Source organism: Mauremys reevesii, linkage group 6 (genome assembly GCF_016161935.1).
Source record: "Mauremys reevesii isolate NIE-2019 linkage group 6, ASM1616193v1, whole genome shotgun sequence".
Classification (NCBI taxonomy): Eukaryota; Metazoa; Chordata; order Testudines; family Geoemydidae; genus Mauremys; species Mauremys reevesii.
In genome coordinates, this window is record NC_052628.1 from 31,490,707 (window position 1) to 31,512,176 (window position 21,470).

Sequence of the window (21,470 nt, forward strand, 5' to 3'; positions counted from 1 at the left end):
ATGGAACTTGTTGGGTCTTTCTGCTTAAAGAGGAAGGATGATTAGAGTGCTAGCCTGGGTCAGAGGAGAATGGGTTCAGTTCCTTGCTCTGCCACATACTTCCTGCTTGACTCTGGGCTTGTCCACATGGGGACACTCAGGGAAATTAATCTAAATTAATGGTTGAAGGAGATTATTAGTTAAATCACATTAAGCCCCTTTGTGAACACTCTGAATCAGAAGTTAAATAGCCTTTAGCTTAAGCTAAATCAAATTAAGGCTGCTTTAATTCTGAATCAAAGTGTCCACACAGGGTTTTAATCCGGTTTAACTAATCCACTTTAAATTCATATCTTTTCTTACTCATTATGTTGCCTGCTTTGCTGGACATAGTCACACAGCACAACAATCAGATCCTACATCCAGATCTAGTATTGTTACCCCTGACAGCCTGGAAACTAGCTATCCGACATCCACTGAAAGAAAGTGTTCAGCGGAAGTTCAGAACATTCTGCTCCAAAGCAGGAAAGCCTCAACTAGACTGACTTTTATAAAGCTAAGTGGAAGAAGTCTTTCATATGGGTGTCTCATCACCAGCTCCCCAACAATGCCCATGTCAGCAATATTGGACTATTTCCTAACCGTGAAATAAATGACTTTCTATTAGTTTCAGAGGGATCCATCTAACAACAATATCTATGCATCACCCTCCTATCCAGGGCCACACTGTGTTTTCTTACTCTGCAGTGACCAGATTCCTTACAGGCCTCTTTCATGTTTTTTCTACAGTTCAGGAGCTCCATCCCACTTGGGACCTCAGCATAGTATTAATAAGGTTGATGGCTTCCCACCTTTGAGCCCTTAGCAACCTGTTCTCTGTACCACCCATCTATGAAGACTGTCTTTTTAGTAGTCATTACATCAGTTTGAAGGATAGGGGCGACTCAGGTCCATAGGTCAGTTCTTCTATACAGTGTTTCATAAGGACCTCTTTATTGTCAGGTCCAGCTTCCTGCCCAGAGTTGTTTCAGAATTCCATATGAACCAATTTATTAATCTCTGAGTTTTCTTCCATGAGGTTAACTCAACCCTAGAGGAAGTTATACTTGATGTAATAAGGGCATTGTCAAGACAAAATCATTCATCAACACACGTAGGCTGTTTGTGACCTTTGTTTATAGGGTTAAGGATCTCATAATATCATCATAGAAAGTATCAGTATGGGTCTCTAAGTGTATAAGAGTATGTTACAGTTATCCAGGTTAGCTCCACCTAGCCACATTACAGCTTATTCCACTAGAGGTCACACAGCCTCTGCTATCTGACTGAAGAATTTCCCTATTTGTGAAATTTATAAGGCTGGCAACATGGAGTTCAGTCCACACATTAACAGGTATTCTTTGATACAGGCTTCCAAATCAGATACCTACTTTGGTAGGACTGTCCTGCAGGATTCCTAGTGTCCACTTCTACACAAACAGAAAACTGCTTGATGGCCATCACAAGTGGAATCCATATGAATAATCTTTTGAAGAAGAAAGCATGGTTATGTCCCTTAGAGTAACTGTGACTCTTTGAGATACATTGTCCACATGGATTCCACAACCGTCCCTCATTCCCTGCTGCTATAGAGACCTACTCCTCTGGCCAAGGGTGGCTCTAGGAATTGCGCTGCCCCAAGCAGGGCGGCGCGCCGCTGGGAGCGCTCTGGCAGTCGCCGGTCCCGCGGCTCCGGCGTGGACCTCCCGCAGACGTGCCTGCGGAGGGTCCGCTGGTCCTGCGGCTCCGGTGGATTTCCCGCAGGCATGCCTGAGGATGCTCCACTGGAGCCGCAGGACCAGCGGACCCTCCACAGGCATGCCTGCGGGAGGTCCACCGGAGCCGCCTGCCACCCTCCCACGGCACGCCGCCCCAAGCGCATGCTTGGCGCGCTGGGATCTGGAGCCGGCCCTGCCTCTGGCATTCTGTATTGACAAACGAACTGAGGGATGGTTGGGCATGCTCTGCCCTTTATGCCCTCGGGGGAGTGGGGTGGCTTGAGGACATCTAGAACCTGGAACAGCCCCAATGGACCCTGATGACCAAAAAATCCAATCTTGCATGCATGGGGTGACTATTTCAGGGGTAGTAAACAACCCATACTTACCAAGACTGGAATTACAATATTCAGGACAACTGCCATTTGTGATCCAGAATAAACCTTGTTATATCTTTCCAGTTCAGGGAACTTCTTTTGGAGAGAGTACTTGCAGCACCTTAAGGGGTTAAGTGGTTTAGTTAAAGTACCATACAGACACTATTAGGATGCTGTGCCTTCCTATGGTTCATTACTTCAGATAGCTGTCACAGACGGACAAACACACTGCACATCTCTCCTTTCCTGCTTAGAGTCAGCATGGGAGCCAGAGTTTAGGAACCACAGCTTTTCACCATATATAGAATAATATTTTAACACCACATGGTTTCTGTTAAGCAATTTAACTTTGTGTAATGTATCTGTCTTGAGTCCACGTGCTTTTGAAAGCCTGCTTTGCTGTAAAGTCGATGGCAGTCCCTAAACATTACATTTATCCTTTTCACAGACAACATTTGAATATCAGATGAGCCTTGAACCTATGAAGCAAACTTGCTGTTCATTGTTAAAGCACAGCTCCTGCAAAAATCACAAGAATGAACCTTGTGGTGCGCGCTTTGGGACTGCAATTGCTCCAGTAAAGGACCTCAACCTTGATGGGTTTAATGACATTGTAATAGGAGCTCCTTTAGAGGATGATCACCGAGGAGCTGTGTACATATATCATGGCAATGGCAGTAGTATAAGGAAAGAATATGCCCAGGTAGGAGTCTGTGATAGAGTGTACAAACCCCACGCTGGGCTACAAGGATTAAGGGATTATTTTGGGCTTAGCCAGCCCCGCTCTGCCACACCTGCAGCAAATGCTCCATCTGCTGGAGGAATTAAAAGGCAGTGAATTAGCTCATTTAAGTGGCAGATCTGGAGGTGAGCTGGGTGGCAGATCTGCAGCCCATAGCTCCAGCAGAGCAGAGCACAGGGAAGCCTAAGACTCTGACACAGCTGCCCAAAGGGGTCTTCCCTGAGGGAAGGGAGGACCCACCCCAGAGACAACCAGTGAAGGAAGTATCCTGTGGACCTTGGACATTGGTAACCCCCTCTTATTGTGATTTGGGTTTCCCCACCAGGGGAGAGTCTAGGGCTAAGCCGATCCTAGGAGGGTGGATGAGAGGAAGAGGCCCAGGGAGGACAGCTTTAAGCAGCCTGGGTTTTCAGATTACTGGTAGCCCAAATGGTCCTGGTAACCCAACTGGTAGCCCAAATGGAGCCTGGTGGAGTGGGAGAGCCTGGGCTCTCCTCCCTGCAATTCCCTTGGCAGTCAGGAGTTGCAGCCATGATGACTAGGCTACGCTCCCCAAGTGAGGACCATTACAGAGTCAAACATATAGATTAGCAGCAGTTATAAGAACAGTGTGTTTTAACAGACATCCTTTCGTTAGGGTGGAGTCATTACTCCTTTACAGGGCTGCCCAGAGGATTGAGGGGGCCTGGGGCAAAGCAATTTCAGGGGCCCCTTCCATAAAAAAAAAAAGCTGTAATACTATAGAATACTATATTCTCGTGGGGGCCCCTGTGGGGCCCGGGGCCTGGGCAAATTGCCCCACTTGCCACCTCCCACCCCCGCCCCAGGTGACCCTGCTCCTTTCGGGCTTGATCCAACTCCTATTGAAATGAGTGGAAGTCTTTCAATTTACTTTGGATTAAATCCTTAGTTTCTTTACTATAGCACTCAATCCAACTGTAACTGTAACTATTGACTTCAGTCAGAGTTTGATAGGCCCCAGTGAAGTCAATGGGAGTTTTTCCACCAACTTCAGTAGGGTCAAATTGTGACCTCAGCAACCTCGACAGCTTCCTTTTAAGAATGCTAAGTACAGTTAAACTCATTCTGACTTTACTAAATATGACTATTATGAGCTATAAGCTATTTTCTTATTTTTATCATGTCTTCTATTGTGTTTTCATTAGAAACCTTCTAAATATGCTCTGTATGGATAGATAAAGGAGACACTTAACAATTCCTAAAAGATCCAGTGATGTAGCTGGGTATTTTATATTGTGCACATCACCATGGTAACTCTTTTAGAAGGTCTATAACAGGGCGGCCAAACTTACTGACCCTCTGAGTCACATAAGACAATCTTCAGAAGTTCGAAAGCCAAGGTGCAGCTGCCGGGGCTTGGGACCTCAGCCCTGTGGGAGGTGCCTGCTGGAGCTTCAGCCCTGCTCCTGTTGAAGCCCCGAGCCCTGGCAGGTGTACCCTGCAGAGCTGAAGCCTCGAGTCTCCTCTCTCCACTGGGCAGTAGCCCCTACCCCACCATCCCGCTGTGAGACAGAGGTCCTGAGCTCTCCCCCTCATTCCCCCCGGTCTGGTAGGTGGAGAATGGGAAGGTGCATGGGGGGGCTCTATGAGCTGCACTTTAATGGTAAAAGAGCCGCATGTGACTCACAAGCCATAGTTTGGCCACCCCTGGTCTATAATGAAAATCCAGTGTTAAAATTCTAAAAAGCCTATTCACACCCAACTTATGCATCCTTAATTTATTTATATGAGTTATTTTATACTAAATAAAACTATTAATTCTTTTTCACAGCGTATTCCATCAGGTGGAGATGGGGAAAAAGTGAAATTTTTTGGTCAGTCTATACATGGAGAAATGGATTTAAATGGTGATGGTCTAACGGATGTCACCATTGGAGGACTTGGTGGTGCTGCCCTCTTCTGGTATGTATATTAAAAGCATTTGTTTAAAGGGGAAATGCCTAAATCACCTGTAGATTGTTGGCTGTTCTCTGTTGGTAGACTAAAGTTTTCATGTTGACTGTTTTCCTTATTCCCTGTAGTGTTGTATTTATTTAGAGGGAATAAAAGGGTCTAAAGAGTCATAGGCATGAATCTGACCTGAAACTTTCCAACATTAAACAGAGTTAAACAAGGTTCAGGGTTTGGTATACAGAGACCTCAGCCTACTTAGTACATGCTATGGCAAACAAACCATCAAGCATCCTTTTATTAAAGTTACAGAAAAATAAGGAAAAGCAGTTAAAGCATTTGAAATGCAAAGCATTAAATAAGGTTTTCATTTTAACAACATTCCTTGTTCCCTGGAGAGAGTCTTTAGAAGGAATTCCCACCTCTACCCCATCCCTCTCCATACCGTGTTTGACATTTTTATAGATAGTAATAACTGTTCTCTTTGGGAAAAGAGATGGGCTAGAACTGGAGCTTTTGTTGTCCATCCTTTCCCATTTCCTAGAAGACACAACAAGTTGGACACACACACAAAAGTGGGAGAGAAAAAAATAGCAAAGAGAAAATACAGCTTCTCTCACTTGCAGCCTCACTGGTGGAGAGACACAAGCACTGCTCCTGGTCTTGTCAGTCACTCCAAGACCTGGCAAACTTGTACCAACATTGGGCAGTTTAGGGTATTGCATTTATCTTCCTGTTTTGTGTCAGAGGTTTAGACCAGTGTTGCAAAATATATAGTGTTGACCAACTAAGCCAGACTCTTGTTAGACGGAAACAAAAAAGGAGAGGAATAGGAAAGAGAAGAAATAAGGTGGGGAAAGGAAAGAACATACAAGTCTCACATCCCAGGTAGTATTTGGGATTTATCCAAAGCCAGTGGAGGTGATGATGTAATCTGGTTCCCTCTCTCAAGTCTGGTCTAGCCAGGACAGCTTTCAGGATTAGTATGAAGAAGGTTGGGGTCCCAGGAGACAGTACAGGTAGCAGCCACAATAGTGAAGCTTGCTCCTTTCCCAGTCAACCAGCATCACAGTAGCTAGCTTTCCTCCTCAAAGTCTCTTTTTGAAGACCCCAAAAGCGGAATGATGAGCAGACTAGCCTCTTCTCTCAGTATTGTCCATTTATTAGGCCTAGTTTCTAGAACACCAATTTTGGTTTACTGATTTTCAGTTCTACACTTTTCTTGTTTACCAAACAGGATCTTAACACATTCCTTGAGTTATATTGATAGGCCTTTTTGCTCAGGCTAATTTATTTTTTCTGTCGCCTTTTTGCACCTTTTCCGTTCAACATTTGTTATAGGTTATTGTGACATCTTTTAAACTTACCCTTACTTTTTATGTTTGACCTTACAATTAGGGTAAATTTGTAGGCCCAATTATTATTGTGTGTGTGTGTGTCCATTAAAATAATAATAGGTGCTTAACTTGTGCTAATTAATTAACATACACACTCCAGACTGAAGGGTGGTATATTGCAGGAAAAGGATGTATCTCACCTGTGTTTGTACTTGTTTCATCTCATATTTTAGTATTATCTATGGATCTTAATATTTTTAATGTCTCTGTGAGAGGAGGAATAATGAAAAAATGAAACTTGCTATATTATAAAAGTAAACATAATTTTAATTTTTTTTATCTAAACAAAAAGACCCTATTCTTTTAGAATGTAGACAAAATAGAACCTACAACATTTTCACTGAACTAACTGTGGCTTAATATGTAATGGCAAACTTAAGCATACATTACATCCAAGGTCAAAAGAATAAATAACAAATCCCGCACTTCCTGTAATAATAGAAATCAAACATATAAAATCCTGTTCTAATTTAAATGAACACCTGAGACTAAATTCAGTATTGGTGATGAGTTGTGATTACTGTCTGAATGACAGCTAGTCTGTTCTAAGCAGATCTTATGTTTGGTTTCCCCATTTTTCTTCTTCTTCCCTCTTCCAACCTACTTCTTTGTCTCATCCAATTGTCTTGTCTTTTAGGCCCCAGTTTTGCAATGAAACAACTCTCAGTGGGTAAAGTTAAACATGTGTATAAGTCTTTGCAGGATCAGGGGCCTTAGACTGTCTCTCTTTGGGGCAGGGACTCAATGTTAACCCCAAAAGTTCAAAATCATGAGTCAGGCTCCAAAAATCAGCAGATTTTCTTAACAATCATAAGAAAACTTTAAAATTATAAGTATGGAGTCGTCTTATTTACATTTTGGGTTTTTAACCGTTAAGGTCCCTTGGGTTACATTTTCAAGCTTTTCTAGGACTAGAAAAGGACTAGAAACTTACTTTTTCTTTTAAATGACAGCTAAGATTCTTACCTACTCAGTGATCTGCAGGAGTGGGGCTTTAAGCAAAACACCAAATATCACAAGACTCATGACAAAATCTTAAGACTTGGCAGCATGGAGACAGTCATTTACTATATATGCCTGGTACAACGGAGGCCTGACCTGGCTGAGGCATCTAGGTACTACACCATTAGATATGTTAAGTCATAATAGTGAAAGCAGATACAACTTCTGAAGCCAATGAATGTTGTTCCTGTTTATACTGGGCTGGATTTAACCCTTGAAGTCAATTAAAGTTTCCATAGACAAATCAATGTCGTCTTGTAAAAACAGAGGACAGAAATCATCATAACAAATAATCCTTCTCCCAAGACTTTACCAACCAGAATGTTGGACTTAGAACTACTTTTATTTTTTGCTGTTAATATATTTTATGTTGCCTCAGTGTGGTTTTAATTTGCTGGTTTTTACATGTTTTGCAAACATCAGAAAAGTAAGAAGTAAAAACCATTTTGGATAAAATTTTCAAAAGCACCAAAATGACTTAGCAGCGTAAGTCCCATTTCCCTTTGACTTACAGTGAGATTTAGGCTCCTAAGTACCTAACAATCTCTTTAGAAAATGGGACTTAGGCTTCTAAGTCACTTAGCTGCTTCTGAAAATCTTATCCTTTGTGCATGTCTATAGAAGGTCTGAAAAGTATTCCAGTAACTGCTCCTTTCCCATTATACAGTATACCTTTATAGTATGTAAAGCATATGTCATTATCTGCCTATATCACTATATGTATGTTCAGTAATGTACAGTATTGCATAGTTTGACAACTTTGTTTTTAAAATGCTAAAAGATTTACATTATTATTTAAGGGTCTTCTTTCCTACTGGTGTTTTCTTAAGGTCTCGTGATGTAGCTGAAGTAAATGTTTCCATGAATTTCACACCCAATACAATCAATATCCAAAAGAAAAACTGTAATATGGATAAAAAAGAAACAGTATGCATAAATGCCACAATTTGTTTTGAAGTCAGACTAAAGTCTAAAGAAGATACAATATATGAAACCAGTAAGTAGACAGCACCAAGTCATCGAATCTTTGCATGAAAACCTGCTCTATTTGCATTTGGGTTTGATGGGTTTGTTTTGGGTTGTTTGTTGTTTTGGTTTGTTTTTTGGTTTTGGTAGGTTGGTTTGGGTTCCCTCCTCCCTTCCCCCCCCCCAAAAAAACAGCATGCAACTATGAAATGATTATTTTTTAAGTTTGGTATTCAAAATTTATAACAAAATTAAAATTGTTAAAAAAAACAAAAACCAAAAATAAACTGGGAGAGAAGAGTAGGGACATGTCTATTGCTTATAATCCTATCCACATAGGTTGTATTATTTCAATTATCTTTGCAGGTATACAGTATTGGGCTACACTTGATTCACAAAGACAGATACCTCGAAGCTTGTTCATGGAAAGTCAAGAAAGGAAGATACAAAAAAATATCACTGTCAAAGGGTCAGAATGTATTAAACATAACTTCTACATGTTGGCAAGTAAATCATATAAAGTGGCTATATTTTCTCATTGTTACACTACAGTTATCTGTAAGTGCATTTTTAGTGCATTAATGCTAAGATAGATTAAAAAGGCTCCTTACAGTCACAATAATTGTCAATAGCCAGTATACACATTATTAATCCAATTTCATAGTACACCTCTACCCTGATATAACGCTGTCCTCGGGAGCCAAAAAATCTTACCACGTTATAGGTGAAACCGTGTTATATCAAACTTGCTTTGATCCGCCGGAGTGCGCAGCCCTGCCCCACCCCCGGAGCACTGCTTTACCGCGTTATATCCGAATTCATGTTATATCAGGTTGTGTTATATCGGGGTAGAGGTATATTAATATTTCTTTCACTATATATTACATTTTCCTAGCTCAATTTTTATTTCTTTGCTATTTATATTTAAAAGCTGAATAACACAATTGGACTGAATTCATCAGCCATGTAAAGGATGGTGGATGACTTAGATGTGGGCAAAAGAGTCAGCTGGAAGATGTGAGATGAAAGTGTAATTTGCACATGTAACTCTAAATCTCCATAATTAGGGTTGGGACAGAGTATGTGTGAGATGACCAGAGCTAGACCTCTTTACTATAAAAAAAGAAATGTAAAGCAGTTAGTATGAAAGGTCCATTATGATAATTGGTTTTATAGAATCATTAGGGATTTACACTATTTAATACCTATTCTTAAAACATCTAGCGCTCACTGCTCAAAAGGATTTAGGCATTGTTTATACTGGGCATTGTGACTGCCCCAACTGACTCTTTACTCGGGAAAGAATGAGAGCACAAGCATGAAAATGACTCTGTAGCCTGATGCTTGGAGTGCTCACCCAGGACGTGGGAGACACAGCATCCAGTCCCCCTGCTTCAATGATACTTTCATTATTTATCCACAGTGCAACATCTTAAACAGAAGAGACAGAGAAGCTCCCTATATCAGAATATCCCAAAGCCTAATGGTTAGAGCACTCTTTTGAGAGGTGGCAGCTCCTCCTCCTCCTCACCACCCTTCAAGCTGCTTTGTGTAAGCTCACCTTGGGAGCCCAATCCATTAGGCAGCCTGTGAGCACGTCTACTGCATCAGGCCTCTTGGGCGAGTTAGAGGGCCAAACACCTTTCTTCTCCTGGTCCGTGAATCATGCAGGGTCTTAGGTGGGAGATAGGCATCTGGACGCTCACAGGGAGGCAGCAGTGCACATGCTCAGAAACACAGGTGCCTTGGGAGCTTTTACAGTAAAAACTCAGGTGGTGGGTGAGTTTAGATGACTACAAGGTCATTGGGAGTTTTGTGTATCACAGTGATCCCAGAACTGGGACCTAGGCACCTAACATAGGGACTTAGGTGCCTAACTCCTTTTGCGCACCCAGATCCTAGCAACTCCACAGTTGCTTGCTGAAAAAATTACCCTACTGGTAATTACTGGCATAACACACAGATTTGCTTGAATGTGCAATATGTGTAAGAATAATGGGCACAAATTCATCCCTGGCACAAAAGAGCACTCCATTCATATCAGTGAGCCTCGTATCTGCCTATTCCAGGGCTGCCTTTGGTTTATTGAGAAGAATAAAAGTAACTATAAATGTTGACGCTTTTAAGATGATCTTGAATGATCGTGCATTGGTAGAGGGATGGACTAGATGACCTTTTGGATTCCTATGGGACATGTATTTTGAAGGTTTTTGTTTGGAAACATGCTGGTTTGTCCTCATTAGCTAACTACACCAAGTTGTTCCTTTTTCAGATATTTTTCCTACACTGTGGCTCAGGTGAGAATATGACTGAAAAATATGGCACCTGGGGGGTTATCCATATTTATTCTCCTTTAGCGGCTTCCATACCAATGATGGTTTTAAGGGAAAATTTCATAACAACAGTTTCATTTCTTTCATTTTTAGGACAAGCCTGATTTTCAGGACTCTGTAAAGGTTTTGTTGGAGTTCAATTTTTCCGACCCAGAGAATGGTCCCGTTCTCGATAGCAACCAGCTGAAAGCAGTGTATAAATGTGTAAGACATTAAGGTTCATTGCTAATATCTAGAGTATTTAAGATGAGATTCACCCCCTCCAGACAGCCCCTGCAAGGCCCAGAGCTGGATGGCTTAGTCCATGAATTGGCTAGGGCTGGTCAGTGATGGTGGAGGGGCTAGGCTGGGAAATGCATTCTCCATGAAACCTCCATTGGTGGGGACTTTGACTTCAGTGGGATTTGAATCAGGTTGTGAAGCTCTAACTGAATTTTAAAGCTGAGTGACCTGCCCACATAGGACACTTAATGAAAGGAGGCAGCTGTATCTAATCTACAAACTAGAGCAGGGGAATGTGTCAGGACTCATTTGTACTATTCACAATTTTGCCACTGACTCACTCTGTGATCTTGGGTAAATCACTTAACCTTTCTGTTCACCCATTTATAGGTATCCCTCTTCTGCAGCTGGGTAATAACACCCAACTATTTCACAGGGCAGAGGGAGGCTTCATTAACTAATACCAACAAAGGTCTCTATGACAGTCATACAAAAGGTGTTTTATAATGTAAAATATGATAATGACTTGAAATGCTGATACTTAGATTTTGATTATACTTATAACCAAATGTGAATACAACTATCAATATTATTGTTGCAGATTTCTTTCACAAAAGACTGTGGAATCAAGAATAAATGTATTACAGATCTGGTTCTGATTATAACTGGAGACAGGTAACTATACTGAAACTTAATATAGCTGCCATACTAATAAAATAGAGATTCTGTGCTCTAATAGAATACCGGTGATTAGTGTTTTCTCAATCAAAGACAAAACAGTATGAACATGGAAAAAGTTCCATTGCTTAATTTTTTTTTAATCAGTTTGGAAAGTAAAGATAATTAACCCAACTCTTTTATTTTATTTTACAGTCCCTCTCCATTCATCATAAAGTCAAGCAATGATAAGTTCTACGTGTTACTGTCTGTCAGGAATAAAAAAGACAGTGCTTATAATACCAGAGTCTTAGTACAGTACTCTCCAAACATTATTTTTGCTGGAATTGAGGTATAGATTTTTTCAATTTATCACAATCTGGGTTGGTGGAGAGATTTGAGGGGGTTGCTGTATTAATCTGCTAAACTAGGGACATCGGTTTGAGAATTATCACGGGACTAAAATTTCTTAGGCCAGCGCAAACCAAGCACCATTATGGTCTTTAAGGAAATGGGTGAGAAACGGTACTGTTCAATTGACGATGGTGCCAGAGCAGTGAAGATACATAAGGCCTAAATCTGCCTTCACTTACACCAGAGAGATGGGTGGGTGAGGTAATATCTTTTATTGGACCAACTTCTGTTGGTGAAAGGGGCAAGCTTTCAAACTTCACAGAGCTTCTCCTCATGTTCCTCAACTTTAGCCTCAACACCCTGGTTATCTTCTCCAGGCCTGAGGAAGAGCTCTGTGAAGTTTGGAAGCTCATCCCTTCCATCAATCAAAGTGGGTCCAATAAAAGATATTACCTCACCCACCTTGTCTCTTTTATATCCTGGGACCATCATGGCAACAGCAGCAAAGCAAATTCACTTACATCAGGAAGACGGTGTAACTCTTTTGACTTAAAGGGACCATATTAATTGATATAAATGAGAGGAGAAATCAGTTCCATGAATGCAGTCTTGGAGGAGGCTCTGCATCAAGTCATCATAGTCAAAGGGCAAGAAGGAGCATCTACATCAGCAACAGTTGAGGAGAGGGAGATTATGAAATGCATGGGAAGGAGAGAATAACAATATGTGCTTTGCTGACGTTCTGATGTCAAGGGCATGGGGAAGCACCTTATGAGTTAAAACAAATATTAATAATAAACATGATGACCTCCGGGCTATAGAAAGTTAATGATAAACAATTCTGAAGTTACCAAGATGACCTGTTTGATTAGAGGTTAAGAAAAACAATTTTTCTTCCTCCTCCTTGTAACAACCTTTTATGTACTTGAAAACTGTTATCCTGTCCCCTCTCAGTCTTCTCTTTTCCAGACTAAACAAACCCAGTTTTTTTTCAATCTTTCCTCATAGGTCATGTTTCCTAGACCTTTAATCATTTTTGTCACTCTTCTCTGGATTCTCTCCAATTTGTCCATATCCTTCCTGAAATGTGGTGCCCAGAACTGGACACAATATTCCACTTGAAGCCTAATCAGCACAGAGTAGAGTGGAAGAATTACTTCTCGTGTCTTGCTTACAACACTCCTGTTAATACATCCCAGAATTAAGTGGGGGGTTTCGTTTTTTTGTTTGTTTGTTTGTTTGTTTGTTTGTTTGTTTGTTTGTTTGTTTGTTTGTTTGTTTGTTTGTGATTTTTTGCAACAGCATTACACCATTGACTCATGTTTAGCTTGTGGTCCACTATGACCCCCAGACCCTTTTACCCAGTACTCCTTCCTAGGCAGTCATTTCCCATTTTGTATGTATGCAACTGATTGTTCCTTCCTAAGTTGAGTACTTTGCATTTGTCCTTATTGAATTTCATCCTATTTACTTCACACCATTTCTCCAGTTTGTCCAGATCATTTTGAATGTTAATCCTATTCTCCAAAGGTCTTGCAACCCCTCCCAGCTTGGTATCATTCACAAACTTTATAAGTGTAATCTCTATGCCATTATCCAAATCACTGATAAAGATATTGAATAGAACCAGACCCAAAACTGATCCCTGTGGGACCTCACTCATTATGTCCTTCCAGCATTACTGTGAACCACTGATAACTACTCTCTGGGAATGGTTTTCCAACCAGTTTTGCACCCACTTTATAGTAGCTCCATCTAGGTTGCATTTCCCTAGTTTGCTTATGAGAAGGTCATGTGAGACAGTATCAAAAGCTTCACTAAAGTCAAGATACACCACGTCTACCACTTCTCCCCTAGCCACAAGGCTTGTTACCCTGTCAAGGCTTGTTACCCTGTCAAAGAAAGCTATCACGTTGGTTTGACATGATTTGTTTTTGACAAATCCATGCTGACTGTCACTTATCACCTTATTATCTTCTAGATGTTTTAAAATTGATTGCTTAACTATTTGCTCCATTATCTTTCCGGGTACAGAAGTTAAGCTGACTGGACTGTAATTCCCCGGGTTGTCCTTATTTCCCTTTTTATAGATAGGAAAAGGGTAACTATAGTGCCAGTTTTCTGGAATCTCTGTAGTCTTCCATGACTTTTCAAAGATAATCACTAATGGCTCAGATATCTTCTCAGTCATCTCCTTAAGTATTCTAGATGCATTTCCTCAGGCCCTGGTGACTTGAAGATATCTAATTTGTCTATGTAATTTTTAACTTGTTCTTTCCCTATTTTAGCCTCTTCTGATCCTACCTCATTTTCACTGGTAGTCACTATGTTAGACATCCAATCACCACCAACCTTCTTGGTGAAAACCTTAACAAAGAAGTCATTAAGCACCTCTGCCATTTCCACATTTTCTGTTATTATTTTTCCCCTTCATTGAGTAATGGGCCTACCCAGTTCTTTTTCTTCCTCTTGCTTCTACTGTATTTGTAGAATGTTTTCTTGTTACCCTTTATGTCACTAGCTAGTTTGAACTTATTTTGTGCCTTGACCTTTCTAATTTTGTCCTGACATACTTGTGTTAGTTGTTTACACTCATCCTTTGTAATTTGACCTAGCTTCCACTTTTTGTAAGACTCTTGATTTTTAAATCATTGAAGATGTCCTGGTTAAGCTTGGGTGGTCTCTTTCCATACTTCCTGTCTTTCTTATGCAGTGGGATAGTTTGCTCTTGTGCCCTTAATAATGTCTCTTTGAAAAACTGCCAACTGTCTTCAGTTGTTTTTCCCCTTAGACTAGCTTCCCATAGGATCTTATCTACCAAATCCCTGAGTTTGCTAAAGTCTGCCTTCTTGAAATCCATTGTCTTTATTTTGCTGTTCTTCCTCTTACCATTCCTTAGAATCGTGAACTCACCATTTCACGATCACTTTCACTCAAGCTGAAAATCAAATCTATTTGTCAAAATCAAATCTAGAACAGCCTCTCCCCTAGTAGCTTTCTCCACCTTCTGAAATAAAAAATTATCTCCAATACATTCCAAGAACTTGTTGGATACTCTGTGCCCTACTGTGTTATTTTCCCAACAGATGCCTGAGTAGTTGAAGTCCCCCCTCACTGTATGGTGACACTGTACTGCTCTCCATATTTGTAAAGATGCTTTGGGATGAGAAAAGAATTCTTTTGCACGTATACAGATTTTAAATGCAAGCCCTATGCATTTTGTGAAGTTCTCTGTACACTTTCACTGATAAACAATAATAGTAACTCTGATATAACTTTATATAACAATATTATGATAAAAATATTTGACACGTTATGAAACAAATGTAGAAAGTCATATCCATTAATAATTTGAATTTTAAATTATGATGATGGAAAGTGACAATTATTACAAAGAATATATGATGTACTTCTGGACTGTTTAATTTTTAATTAAAACTTTTTAAAAAATTTTTGCAGATAAAAGTGAAATCACTCTTGTAATGCTGTGACTCTTTCTGTCTAGGGTATACAGAAAGATAGTTGTGAATCCAAGCACAATATTACCTGTAAAGTGGGATACCCTTTCCTAAAGTCTGGAGAAGAGGTAGGAAACTGTTAATGGAATATTTTTGGAGAGGGCAGCAGCTCTGTATGGCATCTGCCCATCCTGATCAGTTATGTATTTATGCACCAATTAAGGTTTCTAGATGTAAATAAATCTAAAATCTAAATCTCAAAAAACTCATGTCAATGAAAAAAGAACTCCCCCTCCCCGCCCCCGGCCTCAATGTGCTTCCCTAAAATAATACTCAAAAGGTCCCCTTTCTAATAAAGGTCTAGATCTTGTCTCTCTATGGAAATAGTCATGTAGGACCCAGGAAATGCCATGATGTGTGTGCCCCCACCCCTACCCCCGCACACTTACCTCAATTCTTCATAGAAGAAGCCTAGCCTAGGTTCCTCTATAATGAATGGGGAGAGATAGGTATCTTAGAATGTGATTCACAAAAGCCATGTGAGAGAGGAGTGTCCGAAACCCTGCCCTTCTCACAGAGGTAGTTGTCTCATTCCAGGATGCAGCGACATACCTGGCTCTGCTAGTCAACCACAAACAGAAACCCCTTTCTTGCAATCAGGCAGCGTAGCCACCTAAGTTGTTTTCTGTGAGAATGAGTTAGGTGTGTGCCTCACTCCACACAAAACAGGAGGTTAAGGTGACACCCACCTTATAACGTTTAGCTCAGTGGTTATGGCACTCAATTAAAGAGCAGGGCACTATGCTTTGGGTATCCCACCTTCCAGGTGTATGCCTTAGCTAGCAAGCTACAGAGTCATTCTCTCTCTGTTTCTGGCCCTATGGTTCTTTAAGAATTTATCCACAGTGAAAAAACTCCAATGGGAGAGACTGAAGGAGCTCCACATTGAAATATCCCCATCAGGCAGAAGAGGGAGTTGAGTCTGGGTCCCCCACATCCCCGGTGAGTGTGCTAACCACTGAGCTAAAAGTTATAACATTGTCACCACCACCACCGTCTTCTCCATTTTAAATAGGATCCAACCTGATAATCAGCCTTTGAGCACACCTACTGAATCAGACCTCATATGCGAGATAGGCAAACGTCAAACTGTCCTCAGTTCACAGATCGCTCTGGGGCTTACTCAAGAGATAGGTGTCTGGATTCTTCTAAGGGTTCAGCAGGAGTTTTGTGGATCACAGTGGAGTCTGAACTAGAGATTTAGGTACCTAAATCTGAAATTTAATCCCCTAGTACTTTGTGAATCCCACCCCTTGTACTGCTACACTAGCTCCAGGTCCCTACTAACTCTGTCCTGGCTCCTTGGAAGTGAAGCATCAGTTCTAGAGATGGTGTTCAAGGCAGTTCTCCAGCACAGAGTGGCTTATAATCTCTATATTAATGATGTAGCCCATTGCTCTGTTTGTGGTGTGGAAAACTATATTCATATATTCCATGAGTGACCTGGCTGAGTTTATAAAATATAAATTAGCTAGATGAAAGAAAATGTTCTATAACCGCAACATTTTGCACCAGAAATGTACCTAGAGACCTGGAAGAAAAATGTTTAAACAATTGTAACCAATTTATTTATATTTTAGCAATAAATTTCTGGTAGCCCAGATGTATTTTTTGGTGATTAAATCAAATGTCCAAATGCAGCATTTTAAATTGGGACTTCAATATTTGTAAAATAGCTTAAAATAAGGACAATAAATTGCATTTAAATTGCTCTAGGATAAAATATCTTATTTGTTTGGGGTACACCAAATCTTATGCAGATATAATAAATTACTTTAGAGACTCTCTCACACACCAACATACACACTTTTCCAATTCCAGTCTCTGACCGGTAGCAACTAGATAAGATGTTCTTACCATGTAGACAAATCAGGACAAAACCCACTACTTAGTGTTCGCATTCACAGCTTAAGAGTCTTCTAATTTTACTTTCCAACTGAAATTGCCAGTTTGTCTGTGGCTAGAGTCCTTCAATTCCCACTCAATCTGAAAACCTAGATGTTTCATACCCTCATTTGCATTCAGATATTAATTCATCTAATTGGCTGACAAACAATCCCAGCAAATTCCTGTTCTAGGCCTCTTCCTGGCTTCCTTATATGCTCAAATTGCCCAGACAATGTTCTCTGGATCACTTATACTAAAGTTGTGCACACAATTAAACCAATGAGAAATAAAGAGCTTGAATTCAAACTCCTTAAGATTAACAAACTGTAAGCTTGTTATATCACATAATTACCAAATGCTACATTTTCATTAAACCAAAGCAAAACTGCTACGGTGTAATCTGTCTAGTGATGCTGAGAGATGCATTTAGAACAGAGCTTCCAAAACCTTCCAAGTGACCATGTTTGGCTATATTGGCCTTAATTATAGTCATCAGTAAATTGTTGTAAAATTCAGGATTATTTATTTGTTTAGATTTATTCCATAGATTTAAAAAATGCTTTTTCAAAACTCTAGGCACCTTTGCCATGTATTAAAAGTGCCATCACATTAATATGAACAAATGAAAACCCAGCAGCCTCTTCTAAATGAGGAAGGGAAACAGCCCACTCCAGCTTTACTACCAAGGCTTTGTGTACAGATCCCGCCGCAAAGGCCTGACAGCTGTTGTACCAGGCTCTCAGGATCAACAGATGTAGGATTCTTAAATCAAGGAAATTAAATTTACAAATTGGAATTTAAATATGGAATTTTATTTTAATGACCTTTTTTACACACATTATATATTCAATTTTATTCTGGGTCACCAGTTTTGAAAAATTGGCCCTGCAGTGTAATAATCTGATTACTATTGGATTTCCTTCTCATTTTGGGCAAAATCCTGAAGTCCTACTCATTCAGTTAGAGGGACTAAAAACTGAGTATGGACGCCAAGATTTTTGACTTAGGAATTTAGCCAGTTTTCATCTGAATACATTTTAATGTTTAGCTCAGTTTTACTCTCCTTTTCTTAGTATCTTTTTAAAATGTGTTTTCTCCCCCAGATTTCTTTCAAAATAGTATTCCAATTCAATGCTTCTTATCTTCTGGAAAATGCTACTGTTCAGGTGTATGTAACAAGGTTAGTTACCAAAATTACTGCTTTTATATCTCAAACTTTCCTTTTAGTCACTGTATAGCTTGCACTCCAGCTGGTATGACAGAGATTTCATTTATTTATTTATTTTTGTTCAAAAGAGAATATTGAATGTCTAGAATGGCCCGCTTTACAGATGTACAGAACTATTGGTTGGTTTGAGGCTATCAAATGAGGTGGATTCAATAAATGGACATTCATTCATAGAGGCCAATGAGACACAAGTGACTTAGATTTGCTAGCCTCAACCACAGAAGACATCTGTTCTGATCACAAAATTACCGTACATTGTAATACAGTTTGCAATCTCTGCCCAGGAGAGAGGCCTAGGCCTCAAATAGAAATGATGTTGCAGCAAGTCAAGATTGAGGTGCCTTGCTATAGCTGCATGGGTAAATTGTACTGCACCTGCCTGTAATATATGCTGTCACAGGAAATTACAGGGATTGTGTGATAGAGATGGCCCCTACTTGATATAATGTAGCTATTTTCAATCTACAGCAGTTTGTATTCTCATTTCTACAAGGGTGTAATTTTGATTTTGGCCTAATGCAGTATGTACTTTTTACTTACTGGAAAGAGCCATTTCAATTTATTTTTAAAAGACCATAATTAACTTGAAGTGGCCAGTGAGGTTTTTTATATCCACAGCTGCAGGTATTTCAGTCTCTCAGAGCCCTCCCCACCAACTATACGTATTGTGTACTGAGGAGTATCATAATCTGACCAGAGTGCTGTGTGTTGTTCTGTTCTAGTGATAGCGAAGAACCACTTGAGACCCTGACTGACAATGGAGGAGACATTACAATCCCAGTAAAATATGAAATAGGATTAAAATTTTTCAGGTATTAATGTTTTTCTGCACTTAATTTTCTAGTATGGGATACAGCAAACCATTTAAAGAGACTATGTTAGCTTGTACTTGGTAATGTACACAAAAGACAAACATTGGTCTCGTGAATAAAAGGCAAAGGGATTATTGAAATGGACCAGTCACTGTCCGTAGCAGACTGCAGCCACTTTTTATTTATTTTCATGTGACTTATAAGATGACTAGTGCAATAGCAGCTTTCGCTGTTCATTCAGAGGTGTGTCAGGTGTATTAGAAAGCACAGCTTTCCCCTCCCAGTGAAAACTAGCATTATGTATTGGCCCGCTATTGTATTTTATTTTTAAGATTTCATAAATTAGCCTTAATTTCTAGATTCTCAAAAGCCTTTTATCAGTTCACATATACATTTTTCACTCAAGGGTTCTGCCATAGTAAAGATATATTCTTTGCTCTCAGGAACAGCTGAAATTCAGTTGAGTTCTATCTTTAGAAATATGTGTACAGAGTATGTCTACATATATCAATATGGGATGTGCTGTCTGTATATTTGTATATGTAAATTATTAGGCTAAATTCATTCCAACTGGGATTTTCAAAGCATCTTAAGGCAGTTAAGTGCCTAACTCCCTTTTGTGCTTCTGAACATTTCCCCCTCTTTGTGTTATTTCATTGACTTAAATCATCCCTAATAAATGGATGTCAAATCTATCTTTGAATATAAGTCCTACTCATATGAAACAGAGCTAAATTTGGCCCATCTGTTTTTATCCTCCTTGCTCTTTTCTTTTTTTTAACTAGGATTCTGCCCATTTTGCATGGCACTAGGGTTGGCATGAAGTACTACTCAACTTGAGCAAGGCAGTGTAGAATCAGACCTTGAATCCATCTTTCTTTTATGAATGATTTGTTCTGAAATCGTTTTAACCAAACAAGGGATTTGTAATGTACATAATATTTAAAAAGACAAGCACTTCATAGAAAACCAACAACTTCTGCATTAATGGAAATAGTAGCACACTTACTGTAACAAAATTAGCCCTGGAGGATTAACTTAAAGTAACAAAAAGATCTTTATAATTAACTTGGAGTGCATGATTATAAAGGTTTTGTTATTTTTTTTAACCCACAGTAATTTCAAAGATCCCAAAGAATGCCATATTATAATTGCAGCAAATGATACAGTTTCTGCTTATATTAATACAACTGAGAACACTGGGGATGAAGTTAACATAAACTATACGGTAAGTAACAGGAGCTACAATGGCATTTTAAAGGGACTAGTTCTATGTTTTTGAACTTGGTTGAATGCATTTATGTCCTTTGCTAACCTAATACCTAAGTGTCACATATGCAACATATTAAATCTCCTACAGCAGCATTTTGTGCTTTTTGCTTTCAAAATATTATATATCAGCAGCATTCAAATGTGATCTATGGGCCATGGAGCCATTCCAGATGGTCAATGGGAAAACATGCCATTGAAACTAGAAGCTGACCTTAATTCATTACAGTTTTCATTTATTGTTGAGAATTGATATTTCCAGAAACCAGCCAGCTTTGAAGAAAGGAAGTACAATGCTCTAAGGACTTTGCATTTCTAATTAAATGAAGATGGCAAAGTAGGATAGTTGGGCTGGAAAAGACATTTAGTGGGTTATAAATCCCTCACATTGTAGCAGGATTGATTTTAATTATCCCTAAAACATCCCTGTTTCCCAGTTTTAAATCTAGCATTGAATATTAGTCCTATCCATTTGAAAAGTCTGAATCAGCAACTTTCTGTCTGTAACAGATGGGCCTTGGGAAAGGACTAACTCTTTCAATACAGTAATTACAAAGGTGAATCCCTCTGTTATATTATATCCCCCCATGTCATTGTTACCCACCCATACTATTTAAACATTAACATTTAGATACAGTATTCTCCAATCTTTGTCTTAATGTTAAAATTAAGAGAATGTTTTAGGTGGGATTGTCTGATTTCTAAACCCTTCCTGACTGAATAAAGGCAGGAGCTGAGGGGCTGCAGAGCAGGTAGTCAGAGATCTGATAGAGTGTCCCTGCTACTAGCTTGGGACCCTGCTTGTAAGTGATAGTCCTCCTCCCCACCCACTCCTGCAGAGTGCCAATTCAGAAGGAGCAGAAATTTGTGTGTGAGTGAGAGAGAGAGAGACTGAGAAAGAGAGAAGCCATGGTGATATCAGAAACAAGTCAGACTGAGCTGAGATAGGGAAGGAGTGGAGCTGCAAGTAGGTTGTTGCTTTAGAGCTGCACTAAGAGTCTTTGGGGAAGAACGTTCCTTTGAGCCAGCCAGTACTGCTGCCAGAAGCCATTTCCTTTT

At 39.8% G+C, this 21,470-nt stretch overlaps 1 protein-coding gene across 4 annotated transcripts in view; it reads left to right on the forward strand.

Annotated features, from left to right (window-relative positions):
• ITGA1 (integrin subunit alpha 1) overlaps window positions 1-21,470 on the forward strand; it is a 118,923-nt gene that overhangs the window by 75,338 nt on the left and 22,115 nt on the right. For 3 of the 4 annotated variants that reach the window (XM_039543411.1, XM_039543412.1, XM_039543410.1), the window contains exons 14-24: window positions 2,562-2,816; window positions 4,648-4,778; window positions 7,996-8,162; window positions 8,498-8,634; window positions 10,558-10,668; window positions 11,288-11,361; window positions 11,560-11,695; window positions 15,203-15,283; window positions 18,206-18,282; window positions 19,053-19,142; window positions 20,259-20,370. In XM_039543411.1, the coding sequence (XP_039399345.1) occupies window positions 2,562-2,816; window positions 4,648-4,778; window positions 7,996-8,162; window positions 8,498-8,634; window positions 10,558-10,668; window positions 11,288-11,361; window positions 11,560-11,695; window positions 15,203-15,283; window positions 18,206-18,282; window positions 19,053-19,142; window positions 20,259-20,370 (1,371 nt within the window). The remainder of the gene's footprint in view (window positions 1-2,561; window positions 2,817-4,647; window positions 4,779-7,995; window positions 8,163-8,497; window positions 8,635-10,557; window positions 10,669-11,287; window positions 11,362-11,559; window positions 11,696-15,202; window positions 15,284-18,205; window positions 18,283-19,052; window positions 19,143-20,258; window positions 20,371-21,470) is intronic. The other variant, XM_039543413.1, reaches the window with a different exon arrangement.